Source organism: Pteropus vampyrus, unplaced genomic scaffold, assembly GCF_000151845.1.
Source record: "Pteropus vampyrus isolate Shadow unplaced genomic scaffold, Pvam_2.0 Scaffold11, whole genome shotgun sequence".
Lineage (NCBI taxonomy): Eukaryota > Metazoa > Chordata > Mammalia > Chiroptera > Pteropodidae > Pteropus > Pteropus vampyrus.
Window position 1 is genome coordinate 3,468,669 of NW_011888792.1, and position 13,601 is coordinate 3,482,269.

The window sequence follows — 13,601 nt, forward strand, 5'->3', positions numbered from 1 at the left end:
GCTGTGGAGACTGATCTTTATAAACGTTTTATTCTAGTGCTGAATGAGAAGAAAGCAAAAATCAGAAGCTTACATAAATTGTTAAGTGAAGTTCAAGAACTAGAAAAGAACATTGAGCATGAAAGGTATTTTGACCTTTCTATTTTAAGATGGCAGATGCATAAATTTAAGTGGAATTTCTTCCCAAACTTAATGAAAGTTAAGTATCAACTTTTTAGTAATATGAGACCATTTGACAGTCTGGGGTTGGATGATCTAGTTGTTAGATGAAGTGTGCTGGAGAATTCTCAACATGATCTCTCCGTGTCTGCCCAGCTGTCACATCTACACTTAAATCATGAAACCAACATGAGTTTTATCTAAATACTATTTCTTTAATTCTTAGACATCACTAAGAAATGTATTAATTAAAATCTTTCATCATCTGTAAAACTACAGAATTGAACACAGATTTGTAATTTTGATGTCTGAGGAATAGTTAATTTTAGAATCAAGTAGTTCTGAGAGTGGATATATGCTTGATTTTTAAAGAAGAATCATAGGTGACTAATAGCTTGTATGATTTGGACAATTATTTTAGGCATTTGCAGATATAGGTTTGGGTCTGTTGCCTTGAATCTGAGAGAAAACGTACATTTACTAATGACATAATATAAAGAATATAACATTTGATGTCAGATAGCCCTAGTTCACATGCTGCTCTGGCACTGATATCTATTACTCCATGACTTTGAGCAAGTCCTTTAAACTCTCTGTACCTTACTTGGGTATCTTCATAATAAGAATAAAAGTGCTTGTCTCAGAATTTTCGGGAGATCAAATGAAATGCAGAACTGCTTTGAGATCAGTAGAATACTGAATGAACACTGTGACCCACAGAAGACAAGTTGGAAGAGTAGTATTTTGATAGATGAATAAGTGATAAGAAATTGATTTAAGAATTAATTATAATGAGCACTCAACCACATTTAGATTAGATAAAAGAGAAACTTGTTAAGAGGGTTAACGTACAGTCTAAAGTGCTTACATCTTTTTTTTATATTGGAATGTCTTTTTTTAATTTTAATTTTTTTCTTTCACATTACTTTTTATTTTATTATTTTTAAAATTTATTTATTTATTTGTTTATTTTTAGTTGAAGAAATTATTTTAAATTTCTTTTCCTCCATCTATCTCCCCTCTCCCCCTCCCGCTTACCCTCTGGTAACCACTCGTCTATTGTCCATGTCCATGAGTCTCTGGAAGTGCTTTCATTTTAATCATATATATTTCAGTGTATATTTATTTAACTACAATGTTTTTCCACAGATATCTTCTGTAATAACTTAGTTGTGAACTTGATACCTAGCCAGGGGTGAGCCAATAATTTATAAGTCTACTGTTTGCTCTTTCTAGGGAAACTGCAACATGTTCTGAAATGACCGCTGACAGAGATGCAGTCTACAATGAAAGTACTGATGAGGAAGGTGAAAACATACCGGATCCCTCTGTGTTAGCTCCAGGTAAAATAGATACATTTATTTCCTTTATGACTATCTCACTTGGGCTAACTACTCTAATGATAATAATCTATAATGAAAAATGTTATGAAAAAGTTTTTTCTACATAAAATTCTTTAGGCTTTTTAGCCTAAAATGTCAAATACTTTATGTTAAAAATGAGCATTTATTGTAAAATGCAGTAATTCATTAGCAACAACAAAATAAGCAAGCATGCACGCACATACACAAATCAAGGTATACTGTTCTTGTTAAACAAGAATGCATAAGCAATAAGCAATGTAAGCCTTCACGCTAAATATCTCCAGCTCAAAGCTGGCTGCCTTTAACATTTGAGATCTTATCTAGCTAGAGCTATGGATGGGTAATGGAACAGGGTGATCTAGAATGCTTTAGGTTATTCTGAGTTTGAGTCCTTCTCTCATTTTTAAGAATAGGAATTGTAATTGGGTGAGATGGGGTAGATGAGAAGAGAAGGTGAAATGGCAGTTCTGTTTAAAGTAACTGAGCCTCAGTACCTCAGATCAAATACCCAGCAGGTTTTTAAAACCATAGATTTTTTTTTAGAGTTTTATAGATTTCTCAGAGGCAGAAGCCCCTGAACTCATCTTATACTTTCATGGTTATGAATTAAGCCCAGTATTCTCAAAATTAATGTTTGACTCATTTATTTAGCAAATATATTTTGGAGTGCCTATTATATACTGGAAAATTTTTTATACAGTAGTGAAGAAAACACAAAAATTTCTTCTTTCATGGAGTTTAAATTCTATTCAGACAATCACAAGATGAATAAATTTAATATAAAATATGTTAAGTGCTAAAGAGAAAAATAAACCAGGGGTAGATGATAGAAAATGTCAGAGTGAGAATAGGAAGTGGGTTGTGATTTTAGCCAGGGTACCAGAAAAGGCCTCAGTGAGATGACAAGTCTGCCTGTGGGGAGAGCACGCTAGTTGGAAAAGCAGTTAAAAACAAAGGCCCTGTTGTGGGGAACTCGCCCAGTGTGTTCAAGCAGTAGTATGGAGGGCAGTATGGATAAAGTGGAAAGATGAAGATAGGGAGAATTAGGAGATGAGACTAGAGAGTGGCCAGATCATGTGTAGGGCTGTCTAGTAATGATTTCAACTTTTGCTTTCTTTTATATTGGAAACTTTTATAGGGTTTTAAACAGTCAAATGACATTATCGGATAAGGTTGTTTTTTTTTTAATTTAATTAAATGTATTATAGTAACATTGGTTAATAACATTATATAAGTTTCAGGCATATAATTATATAATACATCAGCTGTACATTGTATTGTGTGTTCACAACCCAAAGTCTAGTCTCGTCTCCTTTTGTCCCATATATTTGACCCCCTTAACCTCTTCATCCCCTTCACCCCCTTTCCCTCTGGTAACCATACTGTCGTTGTTGGTATTTGTGAGTTTGTTTTGTTTGTTCATTTGTTGCTTTCTGTTTTATATTTCATATATGGGTGAAATCATATGTTCTTTTTATTTTCCATGTAACTTATTTCACTTAGCATGATACTCTCAACATCCATCCATGTTGCTGCAAGTGGCAATATTTCATTATTTTTTATGGCTGAGTAGTCTTTCATTGTATATATGTTCCACATCTTCTTTATCTAGTCATCCATAAGTACACTTAGGTTGTTTCCTTATCTTGACTATTGTGAATAATGCTACAGTGAACATAGGGATACATTTATCTTTCCAAATAAGTGTTCTCAGTTTTAACAGGATTAAGCTGACTGTCGTGTTGAGAATAGACTATAGGATGATAAAATAGAAGAAGATATATCTGATGGAATGCTAGTTCAATAATGAATGAAGAATGAGAGTGGCTTAGACCTGAGTGAAGATAACAAGACAGATTCTAGATATATTTAGAGGCAGCAGCATTTGCTGATGAAATGGGTTTGGGCCATGAAAGAAAGACAGACACCAATGGTGGTAAGTTTGTTGGACTGAAATAACTGAAGGCATGCAGTTGACTACCGAGTTGGGGGAGACTGCAGGAGGAAAGATAAGAACTCTATTTTAGAAACATTAATTCTGAGGTGTTGAATAAGGAGTTGGATATACAAATTTGGAGTTTCGGGGAGGAGTACCTTTTGTAGATATTAGTAAAGATGGTATTTAAAGTTGGCTGAGATATCAAGGGAGTTAGAGAAGGGAGAAAAGAGCAGTGGGCCAAGGACTCTAGTCTAGTGCACTTGGCTATGTAAAGGTGAGGAAGTTAAAGGGACCAGCAAAGAAGGCTGAGAGGGAGCATCCAGGAGGTAGCCAGCAAATACCGTGGGTGTGGTATTCTGGAGGCCAAGTCAATATTTCAAGGAGAAGACAGTGATCAGCTGAGTTGAATGCTGCAAGTTAGTCAAGGAAGATGAAGACTGAGGATTGAGGAACTTAGCAACCCAAATTGGGAATCTTATAAAACATATAGTATGGGATAGTAGGGAATAGGAGAGAATAGGAGGTTCAAAAGGAATGAGAGGAGAACATTGGAGAAGAGACAGCAACCCTAAGCAATAGTTTAAACTGTGAAGAAAAAGGAAAACCAGCTGGACGGGGGGTGGAGGGGTGGAATCCAGACACCTTTTTTTCCCCCCTTAGATGAGAGAAGTAATACTGTGTTTGCATACCAATGGGAGTAAATAAGGAAAGGGGTTAGAAAAATGTCCAAGAGGTAGACACAGATAAGAATTGCTGGAATTCTGTCTAAGTAGATAAGAGGAAATGAGATCAAATGGACAAGTATCAGGATTCATTTAGCTGGGAGCTTGGGCACTTCTCATAATGATAGGAAAGGAGGTAGCATAAATGCACAGCGACACAGGAAGGTATCTAGTTGCAGTCATGGAAAATTACTGATGTTAATTAAATTTGTTAATTGATCAATCTGATTCTAATTAGATTTGAATTGTATCACACAATCACACACTCTTCACTTTTGTATATCACAGTTAAATTTCTTTTTATTCGGAGTTTTACATTAGTGACCCATTTAAAGTGAAATCACTCTTTAATAAAAAAATGTAATTGAAAGCTCACAAAGAAAGAGTATCTGTACTCTTTCCAATTTAAACATTCAGAATTTTTATTAAATACAATGACCTTTGATTTCGTTTCTTATTCACAGTATCTTACCGACTTTTGAAGTAAATGAAAATTATTTTCAAAGAGAAAATATATGGTTAAATTTGGGTACATGAGAATGGGGTCTTTTATGTGTTCAGTCTCTTTTAAGCAAATCTTTATAATTGTACTATTTTACATTTGGCAAAATTTTTCTTCTCCAGAAATGTTTAGTTCATTCTATATTTTTTCCTATATTTTACATGGCATATTTTCTTTAACTCATATCTACTTCACTGCATAGTTGATGCATAGGTCTCTCAGTCCTTTTTTTTTTTTTTTTGCATTTAACTTGCTTTTGGCAAGTTTTTGATGTCAAGAATTAAGAGCATTTTATTAGAAGTTTTAACTGTCCTTTTTTTTCTGCTTTCGCAAGAAATATTTAGGAAACTAAAGTTTGCTTAAAAAAAAACAAACCTCAGATCTAAAATGCTTGATATTGAATTAAGAACTATATTCCATAGATCTGGGGGGAAAATATTTCTGTATTAAACAACAAAGTGAGCCTCCTTATAATTTACCAGATTCCATAATTCATACTTTTACAGAGACAAAGTATATTCTTAGCTCATGGGATTTTTTTTTTTTAATCTTTTGGTATTTTTGGTATTTTACATATTATTACTATGTGCGTGGGACAGAGCCGTGACAATTTCTTTCTGAACTTATTCTGCCATCTTGACAATAAAACACTTATTTTTACAGTACAAGTAAATATGTGAATTTATTTTAGACTACAGGTTCATGTGTGCTTTCCTTACAATAAAAACAAGAGGCAGCGAAATCGAGATTCAATACATTTATTCTCAGAAAGCCATTTCTTTAAATGACTAAATGTGTAACTTGGTAGTAATTTTCGTTACGCAAATGTATTTTCATCATTAATTATTAAAATCACCAAATTTCTCCATGAGTTGTTTACAGTTACCCCATTTTTGCATGATAAAAGAGGTTTTGGTGAGACCAAGATTTAGTGATCCCATAGTATTCATTCAAGAAAAAGTATTTTTATGCATGTGTCCAAGAACTAGGTGTAGTAGGGACATTGTAGTTTTTATGAATAAGGAAGTCTGTTTTATTACTTTTTTCCTCCAAAGTTCAAAATTTTCTTATCTAATCCTATCATTAGGATTGTTGAAGAAATAGCTTTATAACAAGTAGATCTAATAAACTACATCATGCTCATATGAACCACACCATATAATATGAAAAACATTTAAAGTATACATTAACAGTTTATTAGCTAGAAGGAGATCTCTGGAGTATTCTGAAATTTAAACATCACAGTCTATACTACCCTACAACTACATTTTATATTTTTCTGTAGCAAGATTTACTTTCTTTATGTCTGAACTTTCAGAATTTCTAGGTAGGTGTCAGGGGTATTACAGACTTTATTTCTTTAATTATGTCTGCATACTAAGGCTCTAGAGATAATATATATTTCACTTTTTTTTTCAGGTTAATATTATGATAAATAAGGTAGTTGCTGGAGTCTCTATTTATAGCTACTCTATTACAGAGGAAGATAGACCACTTTCACTCCCATCTGTTGGTATTAACTCCTTGTGACTTTAAGGGTTTCCTAGTCAGTCTGGACTCCTCCTACCTCCAAAGTATTTTTTTTTAAATCCAACAGGAACCTGTTAGGTCATTATAGATATTATAAAACAATCTTCTCTGCAGGAAACCCTGTTTCTTTGGATACATATCAAGGTAACACCTGATGTCCATGATTGCAAAGAAGCTTCGAGTTGAGATAGGTCCCCTGTATAACACCCTCACCAAAACATGTAGTGATATAAGCATAATTAGTATAGCATCTGAGGGCCAAAACTACCAGCAATGCATTCAAGTGCCCTGTCATTTGTCCCTACAATATCTGATAAAACAAAAAAAAAAAAATTGTGCTTATGCATTTTTATGTTGTTTCATAACTATATTGAAATTTTAATAACAGTAGAATTGTATGTGAAAATATTTTTAAATATATGTGAATATTCTAAGAATTTTAGCCATTGTTATAAAACATTTCTTAGTCTTAACATAGTTCAAAATGAATGTTATTAATTAGTTAAAAAATTGAGTTTATTTCATAGAAGTAGGATCTTTTTTGTGAAGCATTTTGAATAATCGACTCTTAACCACCCATCACAAGAGGAATTATTTTAATGCCTCATTATTATTTTTAATTATTTATTTTTAATTATTTAAATGGATAATCAATATTTTTTGAGTTGTAATTATTTCTATTAGTAGAAATTGACATTTCTTACAATTAGAGACCAATGAAATCAACCTTTCTAAAAGTACAAATAAGAAAAATACTTATTCTAGATTTTTACCTGGCTTAGCTTCATATTCAAGGTGCACAACCACTAAATATAAATAAAATAAGCTTTCTTATTACTTTTCTGCATAATTATTAGTCTGAGATTTAGTACATTAGTTTAATTAGTCCTGCTTCATAGCCAACAGGAAGGTCCCTGTATAACTGCTATCAGTAATTTAGGCTTCTACTTATTTGGTGGGCTTCCTGAAAGGAAGTGTGATTATAGAATAGCCTTTTTGAAAATAAATGAATGGCTATGTCAAACAGTTGATGAATACTGATATAGTAGCTTTTAAAAATAGAACAGAATCCAAAATTTCTAAGTATCAAAGAGCTCGTTGCTTCGAACAGTGAATGTCTCTTCACAGAGGGGATAACAACATGTACTGCCAAAGAGATTACTCAGAAGTTCAGCTTTACAATCTTAGATTCTGCCCTAAATCTTATCCAGCTTGTGTCATAGACACATTTATTTATAAATTCTAAATAAAAAGCTTGACTTAATAAAACCTATCACAAAACTGGAAAAGAAATTTGAGTGTTATTTCCTAGCAATCGTGGGCTTTTATACGTAAGCAGTGTTGCTGAGGAGCATCATTATATACTTGAGAAATCTAGATCTCATATACTTCTAGAACTTCTATCTAGTTCAAATCTCTTATTTTTTCAGATGAGGGAACAGAAGCCCGGAAATTTTCTGTAAATTACTTTTGGTCACTCAGGAGAAAAGAATGAGAAAGTATTTGCTTTCTATAACAATAAATTTACCATATATGTGCATATCTTTTGAGATATTGTACCACAAACTGGGCGGCTTAAACAACAGAAATATATTGTCTCATAGTTCTAGAGGCTAGAAGTCCAAAGTTAAGATGTCAGCAGGGTTGATTCCTTCTGAAGACCAAGAGGACAGGAACTATTCCATGCCTCCCTCCTTGGCTTATCGACGGCCATCTTTTCCCTGTATCTTGTTACATCATCTCTCTGTGTATCTGTGTCCAAATTTCCCTTTTTAGTAAGGATATTAGGGCATATACAAATGACCTTGTTACTTTATTACCTCTGTAAATACTCTGTCTCCAAATAAGGTCACATTTTTAAGTACTAGGGGTTAGGACTTTAAAATATCTTTTTGGGGGGATTCCCATAATGATGGAAATGTACATTTTTCTGGAGCAAGGATCCAACTTTTTATTACATTTTCCATGGGAACCATGTTCCAAAAAAAGATTCAGCAGCACTGATCTAGAAGAATGGTGTTTAAACCAGAAAGGATGAAATAAGGCTTGGTGAAAGGAAACTGATGCTTAAAATAAATAGAAGATGAAATGAGAAGATAAAATAGCATTCAATAAGAAACTAAATCTCCATCTGTCAGTATGTTGGATTAGAGGTTCATCTAGAGCTGCACTGTTCAGCAAGGGAGCCACTAGCTACATGAGGGTATTGAACACTGGAAGTGTGGCTAGTCTAAATTGAAATGTGCTCTAAGTATAATCCACACATTGGATTTCAAAAATTTAGTATGAAAAAAATGTAATATGTCTAATAAATTTTATATTAATTAAATGTCGAAGTAATATTTTGGAGATATTTAGTAAAATTAAATATATTATTAGTATTAGCTTCATTTGTTTTTTACTTTTTAATATGTGGCTAATAGGAAGTTTAAAATTCTATATGTGACTCACATATCTATTTGATAGACTCATCTTAGTGTTCGAGAAGTTCCATCTCAGGCTGATTACATGGTTCTGTAATAGACGTGTTATTGTGGAAAAGAAATCACATCATACTACCAAGTATCTATGAAACTCTTAATGTTAGGTCATGAGATTTTTCATGGATATGAATGACTGTGGTTATAATTGGGTATTTATACCTAAGAAATGCAAAAGGTCTTGAACTATATATATATATAAAACCAACTTAAGTAAGCCAGAATCATTTATCAATTAGTCCTCAGAAAATGAAACTAAACATTTTTACTGGCCCTATAAAACTATGGACCATACCCCAGTTAAGACAAAAGGTGTAGAGTACTGCAGAAATAATCTCTAAATTAGCTCAACGTCTATAATGTAATATGTAGGATTCTTGTCTCTCTGTGATTGTGGCAGGGATCTTTACCACATCTTGTTCCTCCAGTCATTTCATCAACATCACCTATAAGCCATACTTAAGATTAAAAAGATAGAGAAGGTTACCATTGATGAGGTTGTAGAAAGCCAGCCCACCAACATTGACGTGATACTTGCTGCAACTTAACTTTGAGATCCGGGAATGTGTGAAGGATAGATATCATCAGCAGGCTTGCTAAGCAGATTCTGAATGCATGATGTAGTGAAAGAGAACAGTCACAAGTAGGGTGGGCAGAAGAAAGACTTAAACCTCGACTTCGTGCCCAATTCAAACCTCGTAAAACTCAGGAATGCTTAGAAATAGTAGCTGCAAACATATACCTACTGATACTCAGGATTTTGTGGGGAGAGTGGAAGGGCTGTAGTTTGGGGGATGACAGAACAAAAAAGAACTTAGGGTACTGCTGGTCATGTTACTTTTCAAGCATAATGGCTAGCCATTTAACAACCATATTGTTTATTAATTTAAATGAATTACTTGGACTAAATCAGAGGTTGTAAACTGTTGATCCTTGATATGATTTAGTTCACATATATGTTTTTTCTTTTGGTGACATCAGTGTTTCAAATAATAAATTTTAATGCATTTAAACAGGGCATAGGTTCCCTGTTTTCTGTAGTCCTCAACATCCCTTTTCGAATTAGATATGACTTACTTCATTCATTATCACTTGTATGATTTCTGGAAGTATTTCGGTTTGTGACTCCTGGAAGGTGATGATATACTGACACAAACTATTACAACTAGTTCTTCTAATTCGACTACTATGATATTGCTACTATCACTACTACTACATCACAATTATTCCTCTGTTATGGTTAAATTACCATCACTACCACCACCACAACTACTACAGACTCATAGTTATTTAAGCACTTACATGGATGCCAGCATCTACTCTAGGTTTCTTGGATGAATTATTTCATTTGCATCTAACAACAATCCTATGACATATTTACTATTATTATCACCATTTTACAGCTGAGAGAAGTGAGGAACAGAAAGGTTAGAGCACTTGCCCAAGCAGGGTAACGCAGCTCGCAGGTTATAGAGCTGGGGTTCTAACCCAGGCAGACTGACTTCAGAGCTCATCCCTGAGAGCCCTTCTTGTGCTGAAGTTCTCTGTGTTTGTTAAACATAACACCAATTTGTTAAAATCTGAGAGTTCTATATGATTTTATATTTAAATTCATTTGATGAATGAATTTAAAATATACATTTGATGCCTTCATTTTTATAAAATAATTTAAGACTTCAAAAGAGGAAGGGTGGAATATATGGCTTAATTTTTTTTATCAATGTGGGCACACATTCAAATAGAAAAGATGTAGCTTAGTAACATTAATGCACCATTAAGGTGAATGGGGACATTCATATCTCTGTTGGAGGTTCTATTATGATTCGATGGCAGAGCAAATAAGGCAGAACTCTGTCCTTGATTAAAAGGCCTGAGTGAAAAGGTGCTAAATAAATAGAAAAATTTAAACATATAGACTTACAGTTTTAAATGTAGATGTATACTATATGCTATTTACAATTAATTTGGTGGATATAAATTTAGAATTGTTATATCTTCCTGATGAAATGACTTTTTCTTATCATTATGAAGAATTTCTCACTGTGTCTAGTAATGCTTCTTATCTTTTTCTGACACTGTTTTAGCTATACCAATTTTCTTTATTTGGGGTCTACATGGTTTATCTTTTTCATCTTTTCCCATTCTTTTCAACCTTTTATATATTTAAAATTTGTCCTTTGTTAGCAACATATAGTTGTTTATTAAGTTCAGTCTGATAATCTTTGTCTTTTAATTAGAATATTTGCTCCATTTATAATTCATGTAGTAATATATTTAGATTTAGATCTACTAAGATATTGTTTATTTTTTATTTTATTCCAGCTTTCTACCCTTAACTTGTTAATTATACATTCTTATGTTTTTGTTTTAGTGGTTACACTAGAGATGGCAACATATATCTGTGACCTATTACAGTCTAATGTAAATTTAACTTCCATTCTTTCCGAGGTGATGCTAGGACTTTAGGACACTTCAGTGCCACTGAACCTCATCACCTTTTTGCATTGTTGTAACATGGATTTAAATTTGCCATATACTTTAGAGCTCATAAAGTATTCTTGTAGTTTTGAAAAGTCAGTATTCATGCTTATTCATACCTTTACCTTCTACCTTGTTCTTTATTCCTTTTTGCATTGTTTTCATTCAGGTTTGTTTTTTTTTTTTTTCATCCTAGAGAACTTTAATATTTCTTTGAGTGCATGTCAGCTTTTGACAAATTCTCTTGCTTTTGGTTTTTGTGAAAGCCTACAGTTTTGAGAGGAATTTTGCTGGTGTAGATTTCTAGGTCGACTGTTGTTTCCTTTTAGCACTTTGAAGGTGTCACTTTATTGTCTCCTGGCTTGTTTTGTTCCTATTAAGGAGTCAGCTTTTAGTCATATTGATGCTTTTATGAAATTAATGGCTTTTTATTCTTGTTGATTTTATCCTATGGCTGTGGTGTGGTGTTTAACAGCTTTTCTCTGATGTACCTTAGTGTGGTTTGCTTTGTGTTTTTCCTGCTTGAGATTCATAGAGCTTCCTAAATTGGTAGCTTGACATCTTTAATGAGTTTTAAAAAATATTGGCCGGTAGTTTTTCCAATATTGATTCTATCCTGTTCTTTCTCTTCTCCCCTTCTGGGACTCCAATCACACTTATATTAGATTTTTTTCATATGTTAGAGCTTTCACCGTGTTCCATATGTTTCTTACAATCTTTCCTATAATTTCAATCTTTTTAACCTCCAACTTAAATATTTTCAGCCGATCTACTTTGTTTATTAAAATTCCCAATCTCTGTTAATTTTTTCTTTACTCATTTCCTTTTATATCATGAGTCTATTAGGCATACTTTTTAATCTACTATGAAGATATGTGTCTCATGGTTGTTGACTGCTTGAAGGTGGTGGTCCCTTATAGCACCTAGTTTATTCAGTGTTTTGCAACTAAAAGGAATGCAATAATTTTTAAAAAATAATTAAATTAGTGAATTCGAATTGTGTGTATACCCCATATTGGTTTACTGATGGCAGATGTATGTAATGTACTTTGAAAGTGTTTACCCCATTGATGACATATTTTAAAATATGTAATATATAAAAGTGTCCAAACTAGTACTAAGCATGTGGCTATAGTAAACTGTTTATATAATTAGGAAATAGTTGTCTTAAATTCTCTACATGGTTTTCCCTGACATGCATTTTCATGATCGTTGTCTAAAGATAATCTTTAGCTAATTTTTCAGTTATAATGATTTCAGCTACAAATAGCAAAGACTTAATTATAGGTATCAGTAAGGAGTTTATTATCTCAAATAAAACATTTGAACATAAAGAATTTCCATAGTTGGAGAATTCAGTACGTCCGCATTGTCACTGAGAACACAGATTCTTTTTATCTTTCTATTCTGTTCTATTCAGGCTTTTTCTCTTATGTAGAATAAGACAAGATGGCTTCAGCATCATATCTATTTGTATAGATTTCTTCCCAGGACTTCCTAAAGAATTGTCACAGACTCTTCTCCGAAACCATTACTTGTAAAGAGGGTGGCATACCTTCAATGATTGGCTTAACTAGTTAAGACTTCATTCTTAAGGCTTACTTGTAGAAAGTGAACAGAATGGGTCTCTGTAATCAGAAAAAGAGAAGTATTAGAATGACTGTTGGCTAGACTTGGAAAAAAGCAAAACAAAGAGTCATCTCTTGAAAGTTCTATTTTTCATGCCATAGCCATAAATCCTTCATGCTTGGTGACGTGGACTGTCCAAGGAATTTGCTAGGAAAGAAATTAGGTATCTGTAGTTTACAATTGTGCATTTTGCTTTATTTATTTAAAAGTTCTTTATTTAATCTCAGTTTTGTTTTGATTGAAATAATGTGTAACAGTTTTTATAGTGAAGTAAGTCTACTTGTTCATAATTTGGAATGTATATGGTAGACCAAACTTTGATTTCATATTGGATTTTTCATTGTGATACTACTTTTAGATATGTCATCTTGATTACAAATTACTTGGAAGCAAAAACCATGTACTTTTGTGCCTCCAGATTTCCTTTTTGAAGTAGGACTTGCATAAAGATTTTAAAGAGGTAAAACTAATTTTTAATATAAACTGACACTTTTCAAGAATTAGTATAATAAATTGACCAGTTCTCAGTTGCTACAAAATTTCAGTCTACATCTAGAGTCTTAGAAGTTGGCCATTTAATTAATGAGCATCCATTCACGATAGATATTTAGATTTCACTGTTTTCAAAAACAGTTTTGAAAGATTTTTGTTATTGTTTTGTTTTGTTTTTCATTTATAACGTAAATCTTGGTGGTAAAATTGCTTCATTAAATGAAAAAAAATTCCCTATAATGTTCAGAACTAAGATGAAGTGTATTGGATGCTGATTTCTAAGTAAAAAGTCGTGTCACCAGTTTT

The 13,601-nt window shown here is 32.8% G+C and overlaps 1 protein-coding gene across 1 annotated transcript in view; it reads left to right on the top strand.

The window, feature by feature from the left end:
* Positions 1-13,601, top strand: part of XRCC4 (X-ray repair cross complementing 4) — a 235,231-nt gene that overhangs the window by 112,621 nt on the left and 109,009 nt on the right. Inside the window, exons 5-6 of the mRNA XM_011378956.2 lie at positions 1-125; positions 1,396-1,502. Of these exons, the coding sequence (XP_011377258.1) occupies positions 1-125; positions 1,396-1,502 (232 nt within the window). The remainder of the gene's footprint in view (positions 126-1,395; positions 1,503-13,601) is intronic.